We start from the raw sequence: 24,405 nt of genomic DNA on the forward strand, positions 1-24,405 counted from the left end.
GTATTGCATGGTGGTGAGAGCGTCCCTGGTTCGCGCCCGGGTATGGGCGAGGGGATGGTCTAAAGTTATACTGTTACATTGGTGCCGTGACCCGGATCACCTGGATGATCCGGACCCGGATCAGTGGTGGTACCGGCTAAATAGCGTTTCAATCGGTGACGTCACTTGCTCTGAGAGACTCCTCCAGAGTCTACGCTACTTCCGGATTTTCATTGCCTTATGGAACATATTCATGATGTTTTGCATGATTCTGTAAGTAGCTGCCATCTTGTAGAGTCTAATCTACTACTATTGTCATACTGATATGCTTCTGTGCCTCACAAGGTATACCATATTGACTATAATGTATTGTGTATTAAATGCCCATGTCTATTACATTTACAGATTGTTTGGATAGTGATCAACTTAGTTTTTGGATTGGGGGCCCCTGCACAAAAAAAATTACTTTTTTGAGTTGAGATTCATGTCGGATCCTGTGACCTGCGACCATTATGTGCAATATCGCAATATTTTTGCGCTAGTTAGTTGTACCTGCATCAAAACTACAGTATTTTATCTTCATAGCATTTAGAAATAGGTAGCCAATTGGTTTTTCAGCCCTTTTATTTCCATGACTGACCTAAACTGCTTCTCATGGTTCTCTCGTCACACTGCAGCGGATATATGGTTAGCAATATGTTTGGAACATCGAATCGCAGTACATATTGTATCGGCATCTAAGTATCGTGATAATATCGTATCATGAGGTCCCTGGCAATTCCCAGCCCGATTGCTAACCTGTTATCTATAGTCCTCATTTTCTTCTAAAACTTGTGAACAGAATGAGAACCATTTGACATGTTTGATGTTTGTCTTACTAAGGCCTTCTGATGTTAAGAGCATTCAGACTTAATTGTATCATTGCTTTGTTGCATACTTTTGTCTATGATCTAGTTTTGTATAATAAATCTTTACTCTAAAATGCACTTGGTGTTTTCATCCATACCCTTTTCATATTTTCCTTTCCTAATTTAGGATTTGAGTAGTGTGTCATCTGATTTAGTGCTTCTCAACCTTATTTGGTTTCTGCACTCAATCACATTGTGCATTGTTTGACACACACTCACTCATCTGTATAAACATGTTAAACAAAATCATAAAACAGTTGTGTATCAAGTCTTGATTCATTAATAAAATTAATAAGCATATATAGGCTACACAGTACAGCTTTCACATGTATTAGAATGTACGTGTTGGGCTTCATTGTTCGTGCTAAATGTATTGAATTAAGACAAATCTAACGTTTCAGATACAGTGTTTGGTTACACATCCATATTGTAATAGGATAACCCAGTAATTTAACTACAGGTTCACACAAAGAATATCAGATACATTCACAGTCGACGACGTTTCTGTTACATTTCCCACGATGCACCAGGAGAGCGTTTTTCAATAGCTCTGTTGTTTTGAGCTGCAGAGAAGCCGATGTTGAAAGGCCACAGCGTTGGCTGTTGCCAAAGAGGCAGTCGGAAACGAGTATTCGGGAAGATCCTCTATCTGGAGATACGTATTCATTGCGAAATACATGAATACACCTTCAAGGTCAAATAAAGCTCCATAAAATATGGGTCTTTATTTACTAGCACATCTCCCGAAAGGCCTGTGAGTGTCTGCAAGTCACCCACTCGTGTCTAAGGAGGATTCCTCCCCCGTCAACTGATCCGCACCACAGCCATGCAATGACAGCGGCCACGGCAACTCCGCAGCAGATGAGAGACCGGCTGATGCAGGCCATCGATGGCCAAAACAATGTGAGTTAGTAATGTTTCCACGTACTTGAAGGGTCTCTCTCTGTCCACACTATTGCAATGATCCCCTACTGTGAAATATTATGACAAACATCGACAGCGAACATTAGCTAGCTAACTAACTTGTCTTAGCTAACGTCGTTATCGAAATCAGTGCAGTGGTAACTAACGACGCGGCAGGTAGCTAGCTATCTAATGTTATCTAGCTGGAAGCCTGCTAGTAAACTAACAATCTATGAGCTCGTTCGTTAAAGTCAATACTATGAACTTAGCTAGTTAACAGTAGTTCATTAACTCTGTAGTAGTTAGCTAGCTAACGTACATAAACACACGAGTCTCGCCTGAGCCCAAGCATTTCAACATCTTTGGTCAACCTATCTTAGTTCTAGTGATCATGAGTTAGTTCTAGTGATCATAAGTTAGTTGGCTAGCTACCTGCCTGTCATTTAGCTAACTACTGTACCTAATTTAGATAGCTAAAGTTTACATTTTAAACTTCACCTTAGCAAATTAGCTAGTTCTACTTTTTTTAATGTATTTTTTTTATTAGCTAGTTATACTGTTGCGTAGCGACTGTTGTAACTAACTAAACCAGTTAGACTTTGAGTTAAACTTTGCCGTTACTTTAGCTAGGCCCAAGCATTGTAGCTAGCTAGCAGGTTAACTGAAAGGATGATCTTACTACTCTAAACCCAACACCAAGGTCAGCAGTGTTTTGGGAATGAGTAGCCAGCAGATCCGAGCCGCTTGCCTGTATCTGCACTACTTGGGTCGGACAGGCTTCCGCGAGATACGGCTCAGAAGACATACCTTAATCCAGGGATAAGAAATGCGTTGGACTCTGAATTGTACCACTGGGAAGATTGAACGCCTGCTAGTTTTGGTTTTGAAGTTATCAGAAAACTGTCCTTTTCATCCATCGTGTTAGGTAGCAGAAGCCACGCAGCCATTTTGGATTGGCAGTGTTAGCCAATCAGCTCTTTTGTTATTCAATGTGACGTGCCATTCCTTAATGACTACTGGTTGCTAACATGAAGCCATCTGTCACAAAGGCTCACAGACTATCATGATATGTGATTAACAAACATTGAATTAAATGGCTGACGCAAACAAAAGTGTTGTTAAACTCTTGAAGTGACAACACAGTACAAGGAAGCTTGCTTTCCTCCAAGTCTGTTGGTCAAGGTGTACTCTTTGTAGCATACTTAGCCCTTGATCATGACTCTGTTCCATTACATTACACGTCATTGGATGAATGTGTCTTCTGTACAGGGAGTTTTGTCAAGAGCCCCAACACTCGGTCTGAACATCAACATGCATCACTTGCGGTATGGTATTAGAAACATAAGGACATTATCTTTCATATCAGCAAAAAAGGTTCAATTGATACATAGCTTCTTTTTTTTTATAAATCAAATTTTATTTGTCACATGTGCCGAACACAACAGGTGTAGTGAACCTTAGTGAAATGCTTACTTTACAAGCCCTTAACCAACAATGCAGCTTTCAGAAAATACTTTTTAATTTTTTAATTTTTTTTAAAGAGATAATAACAAATAAAGAGCAGCAGTAAATAACAATAGCGGGGTTATATACAGGGGGTACTGGTACAGAGTCAATGTGCGGGGGCACCGGTATTGAGCTCTACATGTATGTAGAGTTATGAAAGTGGCTATGCATAGATAATAACAGAAACAGCAGCGTGGGGGGGGGGGGGCAGCAATGCAAATAGTCTGGGTAGCCATTTGATTAGCTGTTCAGGAGTCTTATGGGTTGGGGGTAGAAACTGTTTAGAAGCCTCTTGGACCTAGACATGGCACTCCGGTACCGCTTGCCGTGCGGTAGCAGAGAGAACAGTCTATGACTAGGGTGGCTGAAGTCTTTGACAATTTTTAGGGCCTTTCTCTGACACCGCCTGGTATAGAGGTCCTGGATGGCAGGAAGCTTGGCCTGGGTGATTTACTGGGCCGTAAGCACTACCCTCTGTTAGAGGTCGACCGATTAATCGGAATGGCTGATTAATTAGGGCCGATTTCAAGTTTTCATAACAATATTTTTGGACCCCCGATTTGGCCGATTTTTAAAAATCGTTTTTATTTTTTTTAATTACACCTTTATTTAATCTTTATTTAACTCGACAAGTCAGTTAAGAACACATTCTTATTTTCAATGACGGCCTAGGAACGGTGGGTAACTGCCTCGTTCATGGGGTAGAACGACACATTTTCACCTTGTCAGCTCGGGGGATCCAATCTTGCAACCTTACAGTTAACTAGTCCAACGCTATAACCACCTGCCTCTCGTAGCACTCCACAAGGAGACTGACTGTTACGTGAATGCAGTATGCCAAGGTAAGTTGCTAGCTAGCATTAAACTTATCTTATACAAAACAATCAATCAATCAAAATCACTAGTTAACTACACATGGTTGATGATATTACTAGTTTATCTAGCGTGTCCTGCGTTGCATATGGGGCGGCTGGGTAGCCTAGTGGTTAGAGTGTTGGAACCGAAAGGTTGCAAGTTCCTGACAAGGTACAAATCTGTCGTTCTGCCCCTGAACAGGCAGTTAACCCACTGTTCCTAGGCCGTCATTGAAAATAAGAATTTGTTCTTAACTGACTTGCCTAGTTAAATAAAGGTAAAAAAATATATAAAATCTGACTGAGCATACAAGTATCTGACTGAGCCGTGGTAGGCAGCAGCAGGCTTGTAAGCATTCATTCAAATAGCATTTTAGTGTGTTTTGCCAGCAGCTCTTCGTTGTGCATACAAGCATTGCGCTGTTTATGACTTCAAGCCTATCAACTCCTGGATGCACGCTAATAGCGTTTCAAACGTCACTCGCTCTGAGACTTGGAGTGGTTGTTCCCCTTGCTCTGCATGGGTAACGCTGCTTCGAGGGTGGCTGTTGTTGTGTTCCTGGTTCGAGCCCAGGGAGGAGCGAGGAGAAGGACGGAAGCTATACTGTTACACTGGCAATACTAAAGTGCCTATAAGAACATCCAATAGTCAAAGGTTAATGAAATACAAATGGTATAGAGGAAAATAGTCCTATAATAACTACAACCTAAAACTTCTTACCTGGGAATATTGAAGACTCCTGTTAAAAGGAACTACCAGCTTTCATATGTTCTCACGTTCTGAGCAAGGAACTTAAATGTTAGCTTTCTTACATGGCACATATTGCACTTTTACTTTCTTCTCCAACACTTTGTTTTTGCATTATTTAAACCAAATTTTTCATGAATTATTTGAGGCTAAATTGATTTTATTGATGTATTATATTAAGTTAAAATAAGTGTTCATTCAGTATTGTTGTAATTGTCATTATTAAAAATAAATGTAAAAAATTCGATTTAATCGGTATTATTGCAGCGCCAAAAATTGGCCTAAATGTAGTGTAAAAATAAAGAAGCAGCGGCTTGGTTGGTTGTGTATGCATGCCGCTACTACAACAATTTAATCGGTATCTATTGCAGTCATTTATTCAGTCTTTTTTTGGTCCTCCAATAATCGGTATCGGCGTTGAAAAATCATAATCGGGGGCCTCCCGGGTGGCGCAGTGGTTAAGGGCGCTGTACTGCAGCGCCAGCTGTGCCATCAGAGTCCTGGGTTCGCGCCCAGGCTGTAACCAGCCGCGACCGGGAGGTCCGTGGGGCGACGCACAATTGGCCTAGCGTCGCCCGGGTTAGGGAGGGCTTGGTCGGTAGGGGTGTCCTTGTCTCATCGCGCACCAGCGACTCCTGTGGCGGGCTGGGCGCAGTGTACACGGTGGCACGGTGTTTCCTCCGGCGCATTGGTGCGGCTGGCTTCCGGGTTGGAGGTGCGCTGTGTTAAAGAAGCAGCGGCTTGGTTGGTTGTGTATCGGAGGACGCATGACTTTCAACCTTCGTCTCTCCCGAGCCCGTACGGGAGTTGTAGCGATGAGACAAGATAGTAGCTACTACAACAATTGGATACTACGAAATTGGGGAGAAAAAGGGGTAAAATTCAAAAAAAAAAGAAAGAAAAAAAAAGAAATCATAATCGGTCGACCTCTACCCTCTGTAATGTCTTGCTGGCGGAGGCCGAGCTGTGTGCCATACCAGGCAGTGATGCAACCCGTCAGGATGCTCTCGATGGTGCAGCTGTAAAACCTTTTTGAGGATTTGAGGGCCAAATCTTTTCAGTCTCCTTAGGGGGGAATAGGTTTTGTCGTGCCCTCTTCACGACTGTCTTGGTGTGCTTGGACCATGTTAGTTTGTTGGTGATTTGGCGCCAAGGAATTTGAAGCTCTCAACCTGCTCCACTACAGCCCCGTCGATGAGAATGGGGTGGTGCTCGGTCCTCCTTTTCCTGTAGTCCACAATCTCCTTTGTCTTGATCATGTTGAGGGAGAGGTTGTTGTCCTTGCACCACACGGTCAGGTCTCTGACCTCCCTATAGGCTGTCTCATCATTGTCGGTGATCAGGCGGTTGTCATCAACAAACTTAATGATGGTGTTGGAGTCCTACCTGGCCGTGCAGTCATGAGTGAACAGGGAGTACAGGAGGGGACTGAGCATGCACCCTTGAGAGGCCCCCGTGTTGAGGATCAGCGTGGCGGATGTGTTGTTACCTACCCTTACCACCTGGGGTGGCCCGTCAGGAAGTCCAGGATTCAGTAGCAGAGGGAGGTGTTTAGTACCAGGGTCCTTAGCTTAGTGATGAGCAGGGTTGAACATTTTGGGGAATATTCAGAGGTGGAAACTTTTCGTGGGAATATATGGGAAGTAATCGAAATATATGCAAATTAATTTTAATACCATTTAAATGTAGATGTTTTTTGCCTTGGATATATTTACCATATCATATGGAGACAAACATAAACCTTTTACCTTATAAGTAGACATAATTGCAAATTATTAAACCCGTCCAATAGAAAAAAGAAAAAAAAAACAATAGTTACGAATTTAACTTTTAATTGAGTTGACTCTTCACATGGGATGATTTCACTGAACAACAAAAGGGACTATTGAATGATCCATTGCATCTCCCAAAAACGTTTTCAACATGCATCTATCTGTAAAATTATAGTCTGGAAACTAAAGCTTTGGTTGTCTTCCTCTCAGGCTTCCATGTCTTCTCCCTGGACCTCCTCAATGTCCACCTCTTGAACATCAGACTGAGGGCTCATCTTCACTGTCACTTTCCAACCTTTTTGCAGATGGCTCGTTGTCAGGCTCAAAAAGACCCCAATTTGCCTGGGTGGCCACCAATTTTTCAGCCCTTGTATTGGTCAGCCTGTTGCATGCTTTGGTGTGTGTGTTCCCAAACAAGGACCAGTTGCGCTCTGAGGCGGCTGTTGTTGGTGGGATTTGGAGGATGGAGGCAACAGAGGAGGAAAGAGGAAACAGCCTCAGAGCCACAAAGTCCCTTCCACCAGGTGGCAATTTTTTACAGTCATGCCAACATATCTAATCTCCGTCCCAAAGCCCTTGCTTGAAAGTGTACTTAGCCAGACTGCCAATAATCTTTCCCTCGTCCAGGCTAAGGTGGCGAGACACAGTAATGATGACCTCTGCATCAGACAGGATGTTTTTTGCCAACATACTTGGGGTCCAACATGTATGCTGCGGTGTGTATGGCTTCAGGCAGAAGTCTTCACGCTTATTGATGTATTTCAGAACTGCAGTTTCCTCTGCTTGGAGCAACAGTGAAGTGGGCAGGGCAGTACGGATTTCTTCTCTTACATCTACAAGCAGAGTCTGAACATCAGACAGGTTGGCATTGTCTCCCCCAATCTGTGCAATGGCTACTGATATAGGTTTTAGGCTGCTTACCACTCTCTCCCAAAATACATCATCCAGGAGGATCCTCTTGATGGGCATGTCCATATCGGCAGACTGATATGGCCATTTCTTGGAGAGACTCCTTCCCCTCCAGGAGATTATCAAACATGATGACGACACCACCCCCAACGGGTGTTGCTGGGCAGCTTCAATGTGGTGCTCTTATTCTGCTCACTTTGCTTGGTTCAGGTAGATTGCTGCTTTAACTTGATGACCCTTCACATACCTAACCATTTCCTTGGCTCCCTTGTAGAGTGTATCCATTGTTTTCAGTGCCATGATGTCCTTGAGGAGCAGATTCAATGCATGACCAGCACAGCTAAATGGTGTGATGTGAGGTTAGGACTCCTCCCCTTTAGACCAAGCAGCTTTCATGTTCGCAGCATTCTGTCACCAGTGCAAATACCTTCTGTCGTCATTGATGACTGCCTTTAGCTCATCTGCAATGTAGAGACCGGTGTGTCTTTCCCTTGTCTGTGCTCTTGTAGAATACTGATTGAGGGGTGGAGATGATGTAGTTAATTATTCCCTGCCCACGAACATTCGACTACCCATCAGCGATGATTGCAATAGTCTGCTTTCTCTATGATTTGCTTGACCTTCACTTGAACTCTGTTGAACTCTGCATCCAGCAAATTAGTAGATAAAGCATGTCTGGTTGGAGGGGTGTATGCTGGGTGAAGAACATTCAGAAATCTATTCCAATACACATTGCCTGTGAGCATCAGAGGTGAACCAGTTGCATACCCAGCTAAAGCAGGACATTCATCAGCATTTCTCTGACTGTTCCTCCATTGAATCAAAAAAACGTCTGATTCCAGGAGGACCATGAGCTGTTGCTATCGATAAGGTGTCTGATTCGTCATTTTCACCTCGAATAGAAGTAGAGTGACTTTTGTCAGAGGTTGCTTGTTGTGAGGGCTGAGGGAACTATATGCACTTGGCCAGATGATTCTGCATCTTTGTTGCATTCTTCACACATGATTTGGCACAGTATTTGCAAATATACACAGCTTTTCCTTCTACATTAGCTGAAGTGAAATGTCTCCACACACCAGATAGTGCCCGTAGCATTTTCCTGTGTTGATTTAGAAAAAATAGTTTAAAAAACAAAACAAATACAATTCCATGTACAGATAAATAGTTAAGCAGTTAGATTAAACATCTCCTTTGTAAGAAATGTTTTCAAATGAAACGTGCATGGAAACAGGTGAATTAACACTCAGTTAGCAGGCTCAAGCAAGCTAAAACCCACAAGGTAGCAAAAACTAACTAGCAGAAATTGTTAACAAGTTAGGAATTATTTAAACACATTTTGCTGTAGGCTACTATTTACTAGTTAACAAAAAATAATGTATGTCATAATATATTCACCCCACCTATTATTGTAATCTAAACTTACCAGAAAACATGTAGTCCTAGGCTCAGACAGTGTAGTATTGTAGTCTCAGTAGCATATTTTATTAGTGTGCATGATCTTGAATCAGCTGTACCTGTGGTGGAAGAATGCACTGTGCATGCAGAGGGTTGCAATTCCATTGAATTGGGGATAGTTTAACCAAAATATGCCACAAGACCTAGAATTGACTTATGTGTATCCCACAGAAAAGGTTCACTGTTATAAGCAAACTTTTTCTGATGAATTTAAGCAAAATTCCCAGCCTTAATTTCCCATGGAAAAGTTATGGAAATTTACCGGAAAGTTTCCGACCCGTTGCAACCCTCGTGATGAGTTTTGAGGGCACTATGGTGTTCAACGCTGAGCTGTAGTCAACGAATGGCATTGTCACATAAGTATTCCATTTGTCAAGGTGGGAAAGGGCCGTGTGGAGTGCAATAGAGATTGCATTGTCTGTAGATCTGTTGGTGTGGTATGCAAATTAGAGTGGGTCTAGGGTTTCTGGGATAATGGTGGTGATGTAAGCCATGACCAGCCTTTCAAAGCATTTCATGGCTACAGACGTGAGTGCTACGGATCGGTAGTCATTTAGGCAGGTTACCTTAGTCCCTGTGCCCAAGAACACTATGGTGGTCTGCTTGAAACATGTTGGTATTACAGACTCAGACAGGGAGAGGTTGAAAATGTCAGTGAAGACACTTACCAGTTGGTTAACGCATTACTCAGAGTACACGTCCTGGTAATCCGTCTGGCCCAGGGTATGTCAGTAAAGCTAAACAAATTGTCAAGGAAAGGGGAACTACCAAGAAGCTATCCAGAGGCTCATTATATAAATAAATTGGCTAAAGGTGCCTGCAGACATGACTTGTTGGCGAACACCTTACTTATTTTCATTCCGGTGGTACCCATTGGTCAGTAAGTGGTATGAACCACTATACATCCATTGAACCTTTAGGCCTATTCATTTAAGCCACTGACTATGACTGTCAGTGTGGGTTTTTTAATCCAATTTGAATTTCTTGTTCAAAGTAAAAAGAATTCATGCTCATAGAGCATTTATTTTCTCTGCAACACAGAAGTGGCATAATTGAAGTTCATATTCTACAACTTGGACTCTTATTGGATTTGATTGAATTGTTGTATACACTCATCTGTCATTATACATTGAGTTTCTCTTACCATTTCCTGTCTCTTACTTTCATAGTTTTAACATGATTTGTTGTTTACTTTCCAGCAGATCTGCAACATGGTAGCTGTAATGGATGTCATTTCATATTTGGAGAAATATCCCATCACCAAAGAAGCACTTGAGGTAGGTAATGCTGGGGACAAATGTGCATGTCAGCTCTTGGAAATATGTTGCCAAGAGGGTGTTGTACTAAAAATAAACCTTCCTGTTCTTCTTCAAGGAAACCCGCCTTGGCAAGCTGATCAACGACGTAAGGAAAAAGACAAAGGATGAGGATCTTGTCAAGCGTGCAAAGAAGCTCCTGCGCACCTGGCAGAAGCTGATTGAGCCTGGGCAGAGTGAGGCACAGTCCAAGGGGAATAGAGGGCCGCCAGTCGCTGCCAACGGTGCTAACAACCCCTGCCGGACGGCTGTCTCCCCTCCAGCTGCCACCCCGCCTTCGGATAAAATGGTTTCGGAGCTCAAGAGTAGAAATGACTTTAACAACTATTATTCTCCCAAAGCAGAAAAGTCAGGCAACCGAAAACGCAAAGGGGAGCAGAGGGATGGACAGCACCTACCAGCGAAAATCTCTAAAAAGACAGCCTATGAAAGAACACGAAACTCACGGCTGCCAATAAATGGAATTGGGGCCAGTCCCAAGGCTTTTATGGACACACTTGATGCTCATTCACATCCAAAATCAGACAAGGATGGTGCTGATCATCTTGACAATGACAGACTCAACAAAATTCCCATCAACGCTGTCAAACCTCACCCTAGCTCACCGGGACTTGCCAAACCTCCTAGCACTTCCGCATTGCTCAAAACGGCCGTGTTGCAACAGCAAGCCAAAATGGGCCTGGTTGCTTCAGGAAGGGGGCAACATCAGCCCAAAAGCCCCCACAGAAACTCGTATAGTCCCAGAAGTACGAAACAGGATGTGGTTGTTAAACTGTCTGCACCAAAAGCAACAACTCTACTGAGCCCTGCTCAGAGTCCCAGGGTTATGGACAGCTCTGGACTGGAGCCCTCTTCTTTGCCTTCTCCACAGCCTTTAACCTCATGTATCCAGGGTTCCCACACTGTTGGGCCTCCGCCTGCAGAGTCCGCCTTTCATCAGGATGGACAGGCAGACGTGGACCAACGCCTTCAGCACAGTACCATGAGACCTGACTCTCTGCACAACTCAAAAGCCACGTCACACAGCAAGGTGAAGGCGGAGGGCAATGGTGCTGCCACTAGCACAGTGAGAAAGAGGAACAAATACAGGTCCAGAGACTACACAGTGAACTTGGGTGGGCAGCCCACGGAAGAGAGCACAAAACCATGTAGATTAAAAGACCGTAGACTTACGTTTGACCCTGTAACAGGGCAGATAAAATCCTGGACCCACAAAGAGTCTTACCCAGAATGGGAGGCTACAGTGGTGCCGGTCACACCAGAACCTCGGACAGAACTGCTCAAGCGGAATCAATATGCACAGAATACCCCTGTTACTCCCAGTCCATTCCAACAGACCAACTGGAAAGAGCTGTCAAGGAATGAAATCATCCAGTCTTACCTTAACCGTCAAAGCAATGTGCTCACGTCATCTGGGGCTCAAACCTTGGGGGCACACTTTTTCATGAATGAGTACATGGAACATCATATCAAAGAGGCCAGAAGAACACATGTGCTGGTACCAAATATCCCTGACATGGACTTACCTGGGGTGAGCCGAGAGGTCATAAACGAGGACCTCGACAGAATACACAAAGAGCACTGGCCTGGGGTGAACGGGTGCCATGACACCAAGGACAACTGGTATGATTGGACAGAGTGCATATCCTTAGAACCACATGGGGATGAGAGCAAACTGAACATTCTGCCATATGTCTGCCTAGACTGAGAGTTTAATGAGCTGTGCTTTCTGAATTAAGAGGGATAAATAGCGCCTTCCTTTGCTCCCTTCTTGAGGGTTGTGTAAGTTTGGAGTGCAAAAAGGCACTTGTCGGTGGTGGAACCTGCTCACTCCTTTGCAGAGTTGGTGTAAGAGAGGCCTTGCTAATTGTGCTGTCTATAAAAAGCAATAGCTGATCAGTGTTCGATGGGAGACAGCCCAGCTGTAGCATCACTGAAGTTCTTTGAGTGGAAGGGTTCCATGCATTGTGTGCAAAATGCAAAGAGTTTAAGGTGCCCTGTAACTTTATTAAGGAACCTGTTTGGCAGGTGCAAGCTGGCAAAGAGAATGAAATGTGTGGTTATCATGTATGCATTTATTTATCTGGACTTATTCTCATTATTTTGTTAGTTACATACATGTGCAAAACAACTTTCATTGAAGTCACTTATTCAATCAGTTCTGCTTGTCAGATATGGTAAACCTGTGCTTTGCACATTTTCTCACAAAAATGTATGGTTAAAGCGGTAGCAACATTCCATACCATAATATAACTAGAACGGTTCTTGCCCGAACTCCAATTTATATTAATATAAGGGAAAACAATTTGCAATTACAAACCAGATGCTAAAACATTGCAACGTTGTACTGTGAGAGGAAAAACTGAAAAAAAAACTGAAAAATAAATTGTTTATATGCTGGAAATATACTTGTTACCATTCCTTTAGATATTGTTTGCCTTGTGGAAACCAATTTGTTTCCTAAAATGGAGCCTTAGTGAATGTATAGAAATGTGCCATTTGTGTTCATTGAATGCAGAAGAGAACATATTTGAGACTTAGTCCTTTTTAAATGGACACATTGATACAGTATGTGTTAATAAATACAATGCATAAATTGTGAATGTCTTTCTCCCTTTCAGTGGAACAGTGTACCACAGGAGACTTATCTGTCCTGAGATGTTTGTCTTAGTTGAGAGCCTCCACAGTGGCTTGACTTTTAACCTCAACATCCACATTTTAAGTAGTCAAAGGAGCACTCTTTTGAGCCAGTCTTTCTAAAAGTAGTTTACAACATATCTGTGATTAAATATAATATTTAATGCGCTATCCAGATACATTTGGATAATTTCCCAATTTTCTATCTCCGAGTCCCTGGTACATAAATGCCTCCTGGGGTTAATTAGGAGCCACTATCGCTCAGCACTTGGCAGGTGGAAATGTTTTATGTTGAGGGCCCATAAACTCCTTTGTGTGCAAAATATGTTAAATAGAATAATGTTTTCCCCAATATAATCAAAGAGAATCTGGAATGTAATACCTTAACAGTCAATGTGTTTAGGTTCCAGTGTTCTATCAACAACAACAACACTTTGGAGATTTATTTTGTCGTAAATATTGGTCTGGACTGTCAGGCATGTTTGTTTTGCACAATCTAATGAATTGAAAGAAGGCTGTCATTGTAAATAGAAATGTGTTAACCGACTTGCCTAGTTAAAGTTAAACAAGTTTATAATCCTTTCAGTTGCCAGCTACACAGCCATCGAGCTACAAAATATAACGTGAAAGAGCATTTAATGGTGCATGGTAAATATGTCAATATGAGCAGTATAGTTTAAATATTTAAATTATTTGGGACCTCTGCTGTAAGTTCAAATCCCCGAGCTGACAAGGTACAAATCTGTCGTTCTGCCCCTGAACAGGCAGTTAACCCACTGTTCCTAGGCCGTCATTGAAAATAAGAATTTGTTCTTAACTGACTTGCCTAGTAAAATAAAGGTAAAATAAAATAAATAAGGGGGGTGACGCAATCAGCAAGAAGTAAATTGCCGCGTTCATGTGTTAGTTGGAATTATGGAATTCCGACTTGCTAGCTGGTTGTAGTTATACACGTGCTGCGTTCAAAAACTAAACAAGTCGGACATTTCAGAGTTCCGACTAGCAAGTGAACGCGGCATATATTCTCAGCGTTGTACGTAGCAGAGCTACGTAGTAGCTGCAGAGACGGAAGAGGAAACGAGACACCCCACTCGCTGTTTCAACCAGAACTGTTTCGACCAGACCAAGTTGCTATTACATCCGTGTCTATGGGAGACACACCCAGTTAAGTAGACCGGAACTGACTTTTTTCCCCAATGGTAAATTGCCTGAGTGAACTGTCTTCATTTATCCACCATCTTTGGTAGCTGCTCCACGTCTCACTGCCGGTGAATCCGAACTGGAAGATGGCTGCGGTGGAACGTCCCCCAGTCAAGGAAGGGGTCCGGATAGCTTTACTCTGTTTCTGTTGGTACACTGTTAGTTCGGGAGGTAACGTCGTTAACAAAATTATTCTAAATGGATTCCCTTATCCTGTCACCGTTTCGCTCTTTCATATACTCTCAATCGTCGTCTTCCTTCCTACGTTGTTGAAGGCATGGGGAGTCCCAAAAACAGAAGTACCAACTATATACTACAAATGGTATATTCTCCCTTTAGCTTTTGGGAAATACTTCGCTTCTGTGTCGGCCCACTTCAGTATATGGAAGGTACCTGTTTCCTACGCACACACTGGTAAGACTTGTACGAGCTCTGAATCATTGGTTGACGTTTTAACTAACGGAATGTTAGCTAGTTAGCTCGCAACATTAGCAAATCTTTGTATAATGCTTTAGCTTGCTAGCAACGACATCGATTGCTGTCTTGTCCTGGTCAATTTAGGCAAGCTTTGTTTAAGTCACTTGACGATTAGCCAAAAGGCTTGCGTCCTCCCTTACTTACCAACATACTGGGGTTGTTGGAATACCTTTTTGTTTGGGGGGGGGGGGGGGGGGGGGGCTACCTCAACTCCTTCACTGAGATGTGTGCAGACTAGTTTTTGAAAGGAACCTCGAACTCCTACTCCTTCGAGTCGCTATGCGTCGATAGGAAATGTACATTCTGAAACCTTTACATTATACCTATGTTTGTCCTCTGTTGCATGCCTTTGTTCGCTTAAATTCATACTTTTTAATAAAAGATTAATCAAATACAACCACCGACTGTTTCCTCTTGCTGTTACTTTAAGATGGCAACTTGGCGCGGATGCGCATGTGCCAATTGAATCTCAACAGGAAAACGGTCGGTGCTTCACCTTTCCTGACTGGGTTGTCACTAGTTACCACAGCTACAAAGTCATAAATCCTGGCTATTTAAAAAAAAATGTATCTTCTTAAAATCGGATTTTAAACCTTAACTACACTGTTAACTTTATGCCTAAATCTAACCTTAAATTAAGAACAAAAAGCAAATGTTTGTGTTAATGAATTTCTAGCCAATTTTGACTTTCTGGCCATGGTCACTGGTGGGAACCTGACAGCTCAGAAATGTGACCTCGGCAACACTTAATGACAATCCCTTTGTATTATACCATTTCACTTCCTAATTAGCTAGGTACCTAATGTATGACATACGCCTTTATAAAGTTGAACTGTAACTCATTGCTGTCTTACCTTAATAACTGACATGTATAGCTATGGTTGACGCAGTGTCATAAGGTTATGATGCAATAAGTTCCACGTTTTGTGTTGACCAGGGGTGTATATGTGACGCACGAGACACAATGAGACTTAAACTCTTGTTGTCTAGCACAATCGCATGGGCTCCTAAGTCTTTAAACCATTGTATCTCAAGTCATGCACCTTACCTTTTGTAACCTAGGCTTGTCCAACTCAAGCCCTTGCCCTCAAGTCAAGCACTGAACAGGATCCTTTTATCTTTGTTTCTTTTCACTCCACAGTCAAAGCCACAATGCCTATATGGGTTGTGTTGTTATCAAGGATTATCATGAAGGAGAAGCAAACCACAAAAGTGAGTAACTCAGAATTGATGGTGTACAAGCTGCTTTCGAATATATTTTGTCCAAGCAATGGTGATGTGGCACAATGTGAGCCTGTCTTTTGGCTCATATTACCACCAGCCTTGCAGGTGTGTTTGCAGGTCGCAGCTTTGAGGCAGGAATAAAACGCGCATCCGGTTAACACTGCGTGTAGTGCACAATAAAAAGGCTATTTACAGTGCATTCAGAAAGTATGCAGACCTTTATACCGTTTTATTCTAAAATGGATTGAATAATTTTTTTCCCCTCATCAATACCCCATACTGACAAAGTGAAACGGGTTTTTTGAAATTATTGAAAATGTATTAAGAATAAAAAATAAATACCTTATTTACATAAGTATTCACAACCTTTGCAATGAGGCTTGAAATTGAGCTCCGGTCCATCCTATTTCCATTGTTCATTCTTGAGATGTTTCTACAACTTCATTGGGAGTCCACCTGTGGTAAATTCAATTGAGTGGACATGAATTGGAAAGGCACACACCTACCTATATAGGTTCCACAGTTGACAATGCATGTCAGAGCAAAAACCAAACCAAGAGGTCGAAGGAATTGTCCATAGAGCTCCGACACAGAATGGTGTCTAGGCACCGATCTGAGGAAGGGTACAAACATTTTTCTCCCGCATTGAAAGTCCCCAAGAACACGGTGGCCTCCATCGTTCTTAAATGGAAGAAGTTTGTAACCACAAAGGCTCTTCCTAGAGCTGGCCGCCCGGCCAAACTGAGCAATCAGGATTTTACTGCTTATTTGTTTTTTTGTGGGTTTTTTTCCTGATCTATTTTTTTTTACTTAACACATATGTTTATTAACTGCGTTGTTGGTTAAGGGCTTGTAAGTAAGCATGTGACAAATACAATTTAATTTTATTTGACTTGAACCCTATCGAAGGTCTCTGGAGAGACCTGAAAATAGCTGTGCAGCAACGCTCCCCATCCAACCTAACAGCTTGAGAGGATCTGCAGAGAAGAATGGGAAACTCCCCAAATACAGGTGTGCCAAGCTTGTAGAGTCATACCCAAGAAGACTCGAGACTAATCGCTGCCAAAGGTGCTTCAACAAAGTACTGAGTAAAGGGTCTGAATACTTGTGTAAATGTGATATTTCAGTTTTTTAAATTTTTTTAATACATTTGCAAAAATTTCTGAACCTGTTTTTGCTTTGTCATTATAGGGTATTGTGATGAGGGGAAAAGAGACATTTCATCCATTTTAGAATAAGACTGTAAGGTAATAATACACGGTAGAAAATGTCAAGGGGTCTGAATACTTTCCAAATGCACTGTATGTGCCACAGCCATTTAGAGGGTGGGTTCAATGTGACAAAATGTCCCATAAACAAATTAGCAAAACAACTGCATGTGTATGGATGGTAATGGTTTCAACCATACTTTTTGACTTTGGCCTACTTTCTCTTTTGCACTCTTGTCCTGTGCCTGTCTCAGGTGTACGTATCTCTCATCCCCATCATCGGAGGAGTGCTTCTGGCCACAATGACAGAGCTGTCCTTTGATGTATCTGGGTTAGTCAGTGCCCTGGCCGCCACACTCTGCTTCTCTCTGCAAAACATATTTTCCAAAAAGGTATGTCTTAACAGTCGGCACCCTTTGAAAAGGACTATTGTTTGTGGTGTTAGATGATGGATACAAGTATAGCACATTTTGAACTTAGGAGGACCTTTTTAATGAAGTATGTGTTTGAGCAGAGGTTGTAGAATAAGTTCAAGACATTTTCTTTTTAATAGAATACTGTATTATTTGAAGTAAAAGCACTCCTTGCAATATTCAAGTGAAGACATAATAGACATCACTTATACTAAAAAGGAAAACTCAAGGGCAAGGCCTATTTGTATGAAGCCTTGTTAGTCCTTGCAATACATTTGCTCATTACATACTGTAGATGTGCTGTGTCATCTGTCCTACATTTTCCTGCTGTTTTAAGTGGTCTCCCTTAAACCAATATTTGAGAAGGACACACACTTACCGGCCAGTTTATTAGGCACATCACCCCATTCACAAAATTGATTGCTCCTACAGACAGGAGTCAGGTGGCCGTGGCTTGCTATATAAAGCAGGCGTTGAGGCATTCAGTTAATGTTCGATTGAACACCAGAATGAGTGACCTAAGGAACTTTGAGCGTTGCATGATCGTCAGTGCCAGACACGCTGGATCCAGTATCTCAGAAACAGCCGCCCTCCTGAGCTTTTCACGCACAACAATGACATCAAAGATTTACAGAGAATGGTGCGACAAACAAAAAAAACATCCAGTCAGCGGCAGTCCTGTGGGCGAAAACAGCTTGTTGATGAGAGGTTGAAGGAGAATCGGTCAAGTTAACAGATGAGCCACAAACGGACGAATACTGGGGCAGTACAACAGCGGTGTGCAGAACGCATCTGGGAACACACAACTCGTCAGTCCTTGTCACAGGTGGGCCATTACAGCAGACGACCACACTGGTTTCCACTCCTATCAGATAAAAAAAAAAAGTGGGCACGCGATCACCAACACTGGTGATTGAGGAGTGGAAAAACATTGCCTGGAACGTGACAGCGAGTTCAGTTTACTTGATTGATCCAACCGACAAGGAATTTATGACCTCTGAATTTCTAGCGATGTGTCTTTTTGTCTCGCTTTGAGGTGTTTTTCTGCTCACTTGATTTCGAACGCCTCGATCAGACCGATTTACGTTTCGGTACACTAGAAGCACATTAATTTCCGTTGGAATGCTGTTGTTTACCTTGCAGCACTGCAGAGGCAGTTGCGGTGCGATCTGTGCAGTGCATACTTTGGATTTATCCAGCGTATGCATCAAATTGCATGCGTAGACTTGACAGAAATAGGAGCAGAAGGTGAATGTTAAACTTTTGTTGCACACGCATGAACAATTTTGGATTACATAATGGAAAAAGTTTGACTGCATAATTTATTGCGGAGAATTGATGCCGTGACTGTCGGTCTGATCGAGGCGAAAGGTCAACACAACAGTTGTTTTCTGCCTAAGAAATGACAAGGGCCATGAATGAATATGCATTTTTTTTTTTAGGTGCTGCGGGACACGAGGATCCACCACCTGAGACTTCTCAACATACTGGGCTTCAATGCTGTTTTCTTCATGGTGCCTACGTGGGTTCTGGTGGACCTCTCCTCATTCTTGGTTGAGGGGGATTTTGTGAGTTAAAAAAGGATAGGATACGTTTTTCAGTTTCGTAAAGTGTATGCGCAGGTTCATACATTACGCATCAACTAATGTGGTCTAATTGTTGTCCAGCTTATAAGATAGTGGTTCATCTACTGCATATGGTGTATGTCTGTCTTATATCCACATGATATATATTCACAAGTCTACAGGATGTCACACAGTATGTACCATAAATGTGTTATCCATTTCCTTTGCCTAATCCTCAATATACCTTCACACACAACAAAATCTCTAGTATCCGGTTGCCTTTTGTTCATTTGTCACATTGAGACCACAACCTTGGTACATTCTATTTTCCTAGAAAGTCATGACTAAATCCATTGTTCTCTACAAATATCCAAGTAATCATTTCCTTCCTCCTCTGCATCACCCCTCCAGACAGGCATGTCTGAATGGAGCGGCACCTTCCTTTTACTCCTCGTCAGCGGCTTCTGTAACTTTGCTCAGAACGTCATCGCCTTCAGCGTCCTCAACTTGGTCAGCCCGCTGAGCTACGCTGTGGCAAACGCCACCAAGAGGATCATGGTCATCAGCATATCGCTCCTGATGCTGCGTAACCCGGTCAGCTCCACCAACATCATGGGCATGATGACGGCCATTGTGGGCGTCTTCCTGTACAACAAGGTGACTCCTTCTGACAAGCTTGCATATACTTTTTTGGCATTTATCCAGTCAACACAATTACTGCATTCACCTACGGTGGGTAAACCACTCACACATCACAATTATTGCAATGTAAACCTTGAATATAGTGGCTATCTACACAATCTGTGATACTAAGAAAGAAGCGCATTTGTACATCTGCATGCTTAATACTGAGTTTGATTTAATTGTTAATCTATTTCATGAACTAAGTTGAATTAGTTGTTGGTGACAACATGTTGGAAATGTTCAGACACTATTGTACTATGCGGCGCGAAGTCTGTAGAGCAATTTTCTTTTTGTCATCTCTGATGCAAATTTTATAAATACCCAACATCCTGTGGGTACACTCCACACACCTTGCAATTTTGATATTTAAACTCACACGACTGTCTTACAATGTATTAATAGATAACCAATTGTGCTTGTTGCTGCCATGGCGCTTGCTCTGCGCTGCATGGGGGGGGGGGGGGGGTTCTAACAGTGCTCTGAATTCCTCCCCCATCGGAAAGTTTTACATGCAACTTTATAACTATGTAGAACTTTGAAATCACACAATGGTAATTTACATCAATGTGTTTTTTTTTGTCATTCTTTGTTATGTGTTAAGCTAAGCTATTCACTTCTCTTCACTGCCAACAGGCGAAATATGACGCCAATAAGGAAGCTAAGAAGAAGCTGCTGCCTTCCTCCAAGCAGGACACAATGTCCTTCGACAATTTGGGACTGGACAAGACGCAGCCCAATGGTTCAGTGCCTTTCTCCCAAGGCTCAGACATTCAGTATGGTCGAAGCAACGTGCTGACCGACCACTTCCAGTACAGCCGGCAGGCCTACACGATGAACTACGGCGCCTCCAACCACCAGTATGTGGTTTAGGCTGGTGGATGCCTACATGGATATGCTGTATAAAGAAAGGAAGGCAAGTACTGTCGTATTGGCGGGAGAGGAAAGTATCAATCGTGAGTTGGCCAGCGTTTTGTCCCAAAAATGTTCTCCTAACATATTTTCTTCACCTCTGCGTGTTTTTATTTGTTTTGATATGAACACTTAAAGATAGTTCAGTCCAAATCAGTTTTTTTCAGATGTTTTCAAACCTTAAAAGTAATCTGACATCGAGATAAGCCCACATCAACTCTTGTAGATCAAGCTGTATGTCTCAATCATGAGTGAATGAGAAAGATTGGCACCATCTAATTTCATAATGTTTTGTGGTGTCAATATTTCCAGTTAATTTGGGATTGAGGGATACCATTGCATCTACACAACAGATGGCTTGGAACATGGACTCATCTGACAAATGTTGATTTTGGAGTGAAGTTAAAGATGCAGTACAGGATCTGAAGCACATATTATACGAATTGGAAAAGTTTTTTTTGCAGGATGTAACATATCATACGAAATAGGTGACGTAGTGCACAATTTACGAGGACGCATTTTGGCTCGTGATCACTACTTTCAAAACGCCTGTCTGAAATTTGCTTGCTGAGGAGCGGATGTTGCTGTATTCTTTTTACTGTGGAAGCTTGCTAATGTGGTAATAATTGTTACCGTAGCCACAATGGCATAGGTCCAAATAAATTGAACAGAACTCTTACTCCAAATCAAAGAACATGAAATGTTTTGAGTAATGCTTTGAATCAGGCTTGCACTCAGTTATATTGACCCCAATTTTATCAGAGAAGACCTGCTCATTTTACACTGTTTTGTGTTTTTTCTGAGATTGGCAACATTTTGGTCCTATACATGTAAAAACATTTGCCCAGAAGACATTTTTCTTTTTGGTCTTTAACTAGTGATGGAGGCATGGCATGAAAATGTATGTTAACGATCGTAGTTACAGATAAATTGAGAATCTTTCATTCTGTGGTTCCAAATTTACATTTGAGTTATTGAATCAATTCGTATCTGGTCTGGTAAAAGCTTTGTAGTATGGGGTTACATGGGTCAAGTATCTGAGATGCACCTAGTTTTATGTGGCAGACCTACTTGGATCAGGTATAGAAGTCAGTAGACTCCACATGCTTTTGCCGGTTTGTCATTCTTCTTCCCAATATTCACACTTAAAATTGTCTGAGATTGAGGAATAGTAATTTAGCCTACAGGGAACGAGCTGTTTTTCAAAGCCGATGTGGAGCACCTGAACTAGTTAACTTGTTAAGGTTTGCACATTGTAGAAAAAAAAAGAACGATGTGACAGAGAGACTGTGACTAACTCTTGTGTGGAAGCTCTATTCTAGTGTACAGCTGGAGAACGGATGGTAATAATGTTGTTAACCCCATTAACTTAAACGTTATACTTGTTGAATATAAAATTCATATTCTTCTAGTCTACATTTTTCATTTGAGTTTGCTTGTTTCAATTTGTTGCAGAACATTCCAGCATTGTAAGTGGACAATTGATTTGCTGTTTCCTAACTGCAGGGATGTTCGCTCTGACTGTATTTATTGCGTGTCTAGTGACTCTATTGTATATTGGGCAGCAACAAACTACTATTTTGGGCAGCAACACATTTTTGCTGTTTACCATCAATACAAATAATAGCATTTATTTGGATATCTTCTCCTATGGTATGTACTGAATAGCACATAGTTCTGGTTGGCTGCACAGAGATGATCCAGGTGGATTTACACATTTGTAGAGCTGTGTATGTATGCGCTTGTGTGGAATTCTCAGGTAGTTCCAAGCTTATTTCATATTCCATTTAGTGAAGCTCCCGTATCATTTGGTTCAGTAGGTTTGGTCTGGTTACGTGATGAAATTCATACTGGCGTGGTGATTAGGCTATTGAGATTTTAGTACATGCCTGTTATCTGCATGTCCTCGTGAATTAGAGTTTTGAATTTACCTGTCTATTGGATAGTGTTACAAAGTAAACAATCATTTGTAGAAATCCAATGACAGTGGATAACTTCAATATTAGGGTTTGATTTCACCTTGGCTTATAAAGTATGGAAGATCAAATGTTGGAGCCATGATTGGATTCTACTAAATCTCATTTGTCACCTTTAACATGTAAGATTTGAGCCCATTGTATTATTTTGCGACCCATTTTTATTTTTTTATTACTGTGCTGACATTCTGTTAAACTGTCTCAAGCTTTCCTCTTAAATCTATGGTTGAGTTTGTCACGTCCTGATGCGAGATGCCAAATGAAAGAAGCTACGTGGCTCAAGTCAATATTTATTGGTCGCTTACACACTTATCGCAGGTGCAGGGAAATGCTTATGTTTCTGCCTCCAACAATGCAGCAATATCTAGCAATACAATAACAAAACACACATACACCCTCGAAGGATTTTGACTCCTCTTTATAAGGCTTGTGTGATGCAGTAGCGCGGAATGATGGAATCTGATGTATATGTTTAATGTAAAGCCTAATATTTGACTGTACAGTAGGCTAAATAACATTTTGAAGAGAAACTATTTTCATTAAATCTGGGATGACATTTGAGGTTATGACGTTATTTACTGGAATGTACATTTGACTGTGTGGGGGTTTGCTTTGTAAAAGTTGTATAAATGACATTTTTCCTGTTTTAAAGGATCTTGAAAAACAGATTTTTTTTTACTGAACCAATGTTTATAGATTTTTATTTATGGTGTCTAGGTACAGAAAAGTGTACATAAGTGCAACCATGCACAGTCTTGTCTGCTTACGTTTTTAGATGTAAAAATAAATAAATGCATTGTGAAATGAATAAATGCATTGTGAAATGAATATGACTTTCACTGACTTTGGACAGGTGTGTGCTTACATTGGTAAGTCCAAAATCCCAAATATATTACTATAACTTAAGTACTATTGTTATTGTGGACATTAATTCTATTAGATATTTTATGTTCAATAAATTGTTTTCAATTGTTTATAATAATCAGGGCTAGTATGAACTTTAACTCAGCTCTACAGCCTATCCAATGTAAAGCTAGTGCTACCTCGGATCAAGAGCAGACCTCTTTTTTACAAGATCTCAATATTCCCCTTCCATTTCTTACTTTCAGGCACGTCATGGGTATTTGAAGATTGCTTGGATGAGGTCAATGGAGTACCACCATATGAGTCATAATACCCATAAAACATAGTGGTCAAATAAGGAAATGGTTCCAGTTGTTTTTCCACCATTTATTTTCCCATAGGGGATTTTAGAAGCAGGATATAGGCATATCCTGGTGTGACGTTTTGATAACTGTGTAAATCTCTCTAGGACAACATGATTTTTTTTCTCAACATATTCACCTGTATTTACCCCCCCCAAAAAATGCTAATGTGGTTATCATAAAGAATTACAAATGCCATGATGATCTGGACAAGATTGCCGAATCAAGACAAAGGTAAGAATATCTGGCTTAACTATCTGTTAGCTAAATTTGGTAATGAATAAATTGGCTAAATGTCTTTTAAATTGACCATTCTGTCTTATGCAAGTTTTAAATGGACATATTACTTGTTAGCAAAGGTGTCAGCTAGAGATGACGTGCAAGAGATTGCAGGGATTTGTAGTCTCGCATGATGTCCACTTTGATGCTAATTAGCATGTTCGAATTTGAGAGTAAATAAAGCCGACTCTATTGATAAAAGTGATCTTGTCCGAGAGAGATTTACATGGTTATCCCACATGAAACAGACCTTTATTATTTTAAGTGTTTCTAAAATT

At 41.5% G+C, this 24,405-nt stretch overlaps 2 protein-coding genes across 4 annotated transcripts; both read left to right on the plus strand.

Annotated features, from left to right (window-relative positions):
- The first annotated feature begins 1,396 nt into the window (after positions 1–1,396).
- LOC139409076 (mediator of RNA polymerase II transcription subunit 26-like) lies at positions 1,397–12,953 on the plus strand. 3 transcript variants are annotated; one of them, XM_071153757.1, is made up of 4 exons: positions 1,473–1,790; positions 6,881–7,531; positions 10,234–10,311; positions 10,409–12,736. In XM_071153757.1, exons 3-4 carry the CDS (start codon positions 10,246–10,248, stop codon positions 12,056–12,058), a joined length of 1,716 nt encoding a protein of 571 aa, XP_071009858.1. In that variant the 5' UTR covers positions 1,473–1,790; positions 6,881–7,531; positions 10,234–10,245; the 3' UTR covers positions 12,059–12,736. The 3 variants fall into 3 exon arrangements, with proteins under 3 accessions (XP_071009856.1, XP_071009857.1, XP_071009858.1); XM_071153755.1 differs by lacking the exon at positions 6,881–7,531 and having other exon boundaries at positions 1,397–1,790; positions 10,409–12,953; XM_071153756.1 differs by lacking the exon at positions 6,881–7,531 and having other exon boundaries at positions 1,424–1,790; positions 10,237–10,311; positions 10,409–12,953.
- Positions 12,954–14,020: 1,067 nt separating this feature from the next.
- On the plus strand, positions 14,021–23,455 carry LOC139409077 (solute carrier family 35 member E1-like). The gene is made up of 6 exons (XM_071153759.1): positions 14,021–14,601; positions 15,806–15,876; positions 17,351–17,488; positions 18,952–19,077; positions 19,486–19,731; positions 20,392–23,455. The coding sequence occupies exons 1-6, from the start codon at positions 14,274–14,276 to the stop codon at positions 20,626–20,628; spliced, it is 1,146 nt and encodes a 381-aa protein (XP_071009860.1). The 5' UTR covers positions 14,021–14,273; the 3' UTR covers positions 20,629–23,455.
- The last annotated feature ends 950 nt before the right edge of the window (positions 23,456–24,405 follow it).

This window comes from Oncorhynchus clarkii, chromosome 5, assembly GCF_045791955.1.
Source record: "Oncorhynchus clarkii lewisi isolate Uvic-CL-2024 chromosome 5, UVic_Ocla_1.0, whole genome shotgun sequence".
Lineage (NCBI taxonomy): Eukaryota > Metazoa > Chordata > Actinopteri > Salmoniformes > Salmonidae > Oncorhynchus > Oncorhynchus clarkii.

Excerpts from the sequence above, each read along its gene's own strand:
- LOC139409076 (XM_071153755.1), top strand. The coding sequence starts at position 1,719 with ATGACAGCGGCCACGGCAACTCCGCAGCAGATGAGAGACCGGCTGATG. Across the intron at positions 1,791-10,233 it reads CCATCGATGGCCAAAACAAT|CAGATCTGCAACATGGTAGC; the intron begins GTGAGTTAGTAA and ends TTTACTTTCCAG. Across the intron at positions 10,312-10,408 it reads TCACCAAAGAAGCACTTGAG|GAAACCCGCCTTGGCAAGCT; the intron begins GTAGGTAATGCT and ends TTCTTCTTCAAG.
- LOC139409077 (XM_071153759.1), top strand. The coding sequence starts at position 14,274 with ATGGCTGCGGTGGAACGTCCCCCAGTCAAGGAAGGGGTCCGGATAGCT. Across the intron at positions 19,078-19,485 it reads TCTTGGTTGAGGGGGATTTT|ACAGGCATGTCTGAATGGAG; the intron begins GTGAGTTAAAAA and ends TCACCCCTCCAG. Across the intron at positions 19,732-20,391 it reads GCGTCTTCCTGTACAACAAG|GCGAAATATGACGCCAATAA; the intron begins GTGACTCCTTCT and ends CACTGCCAACAG.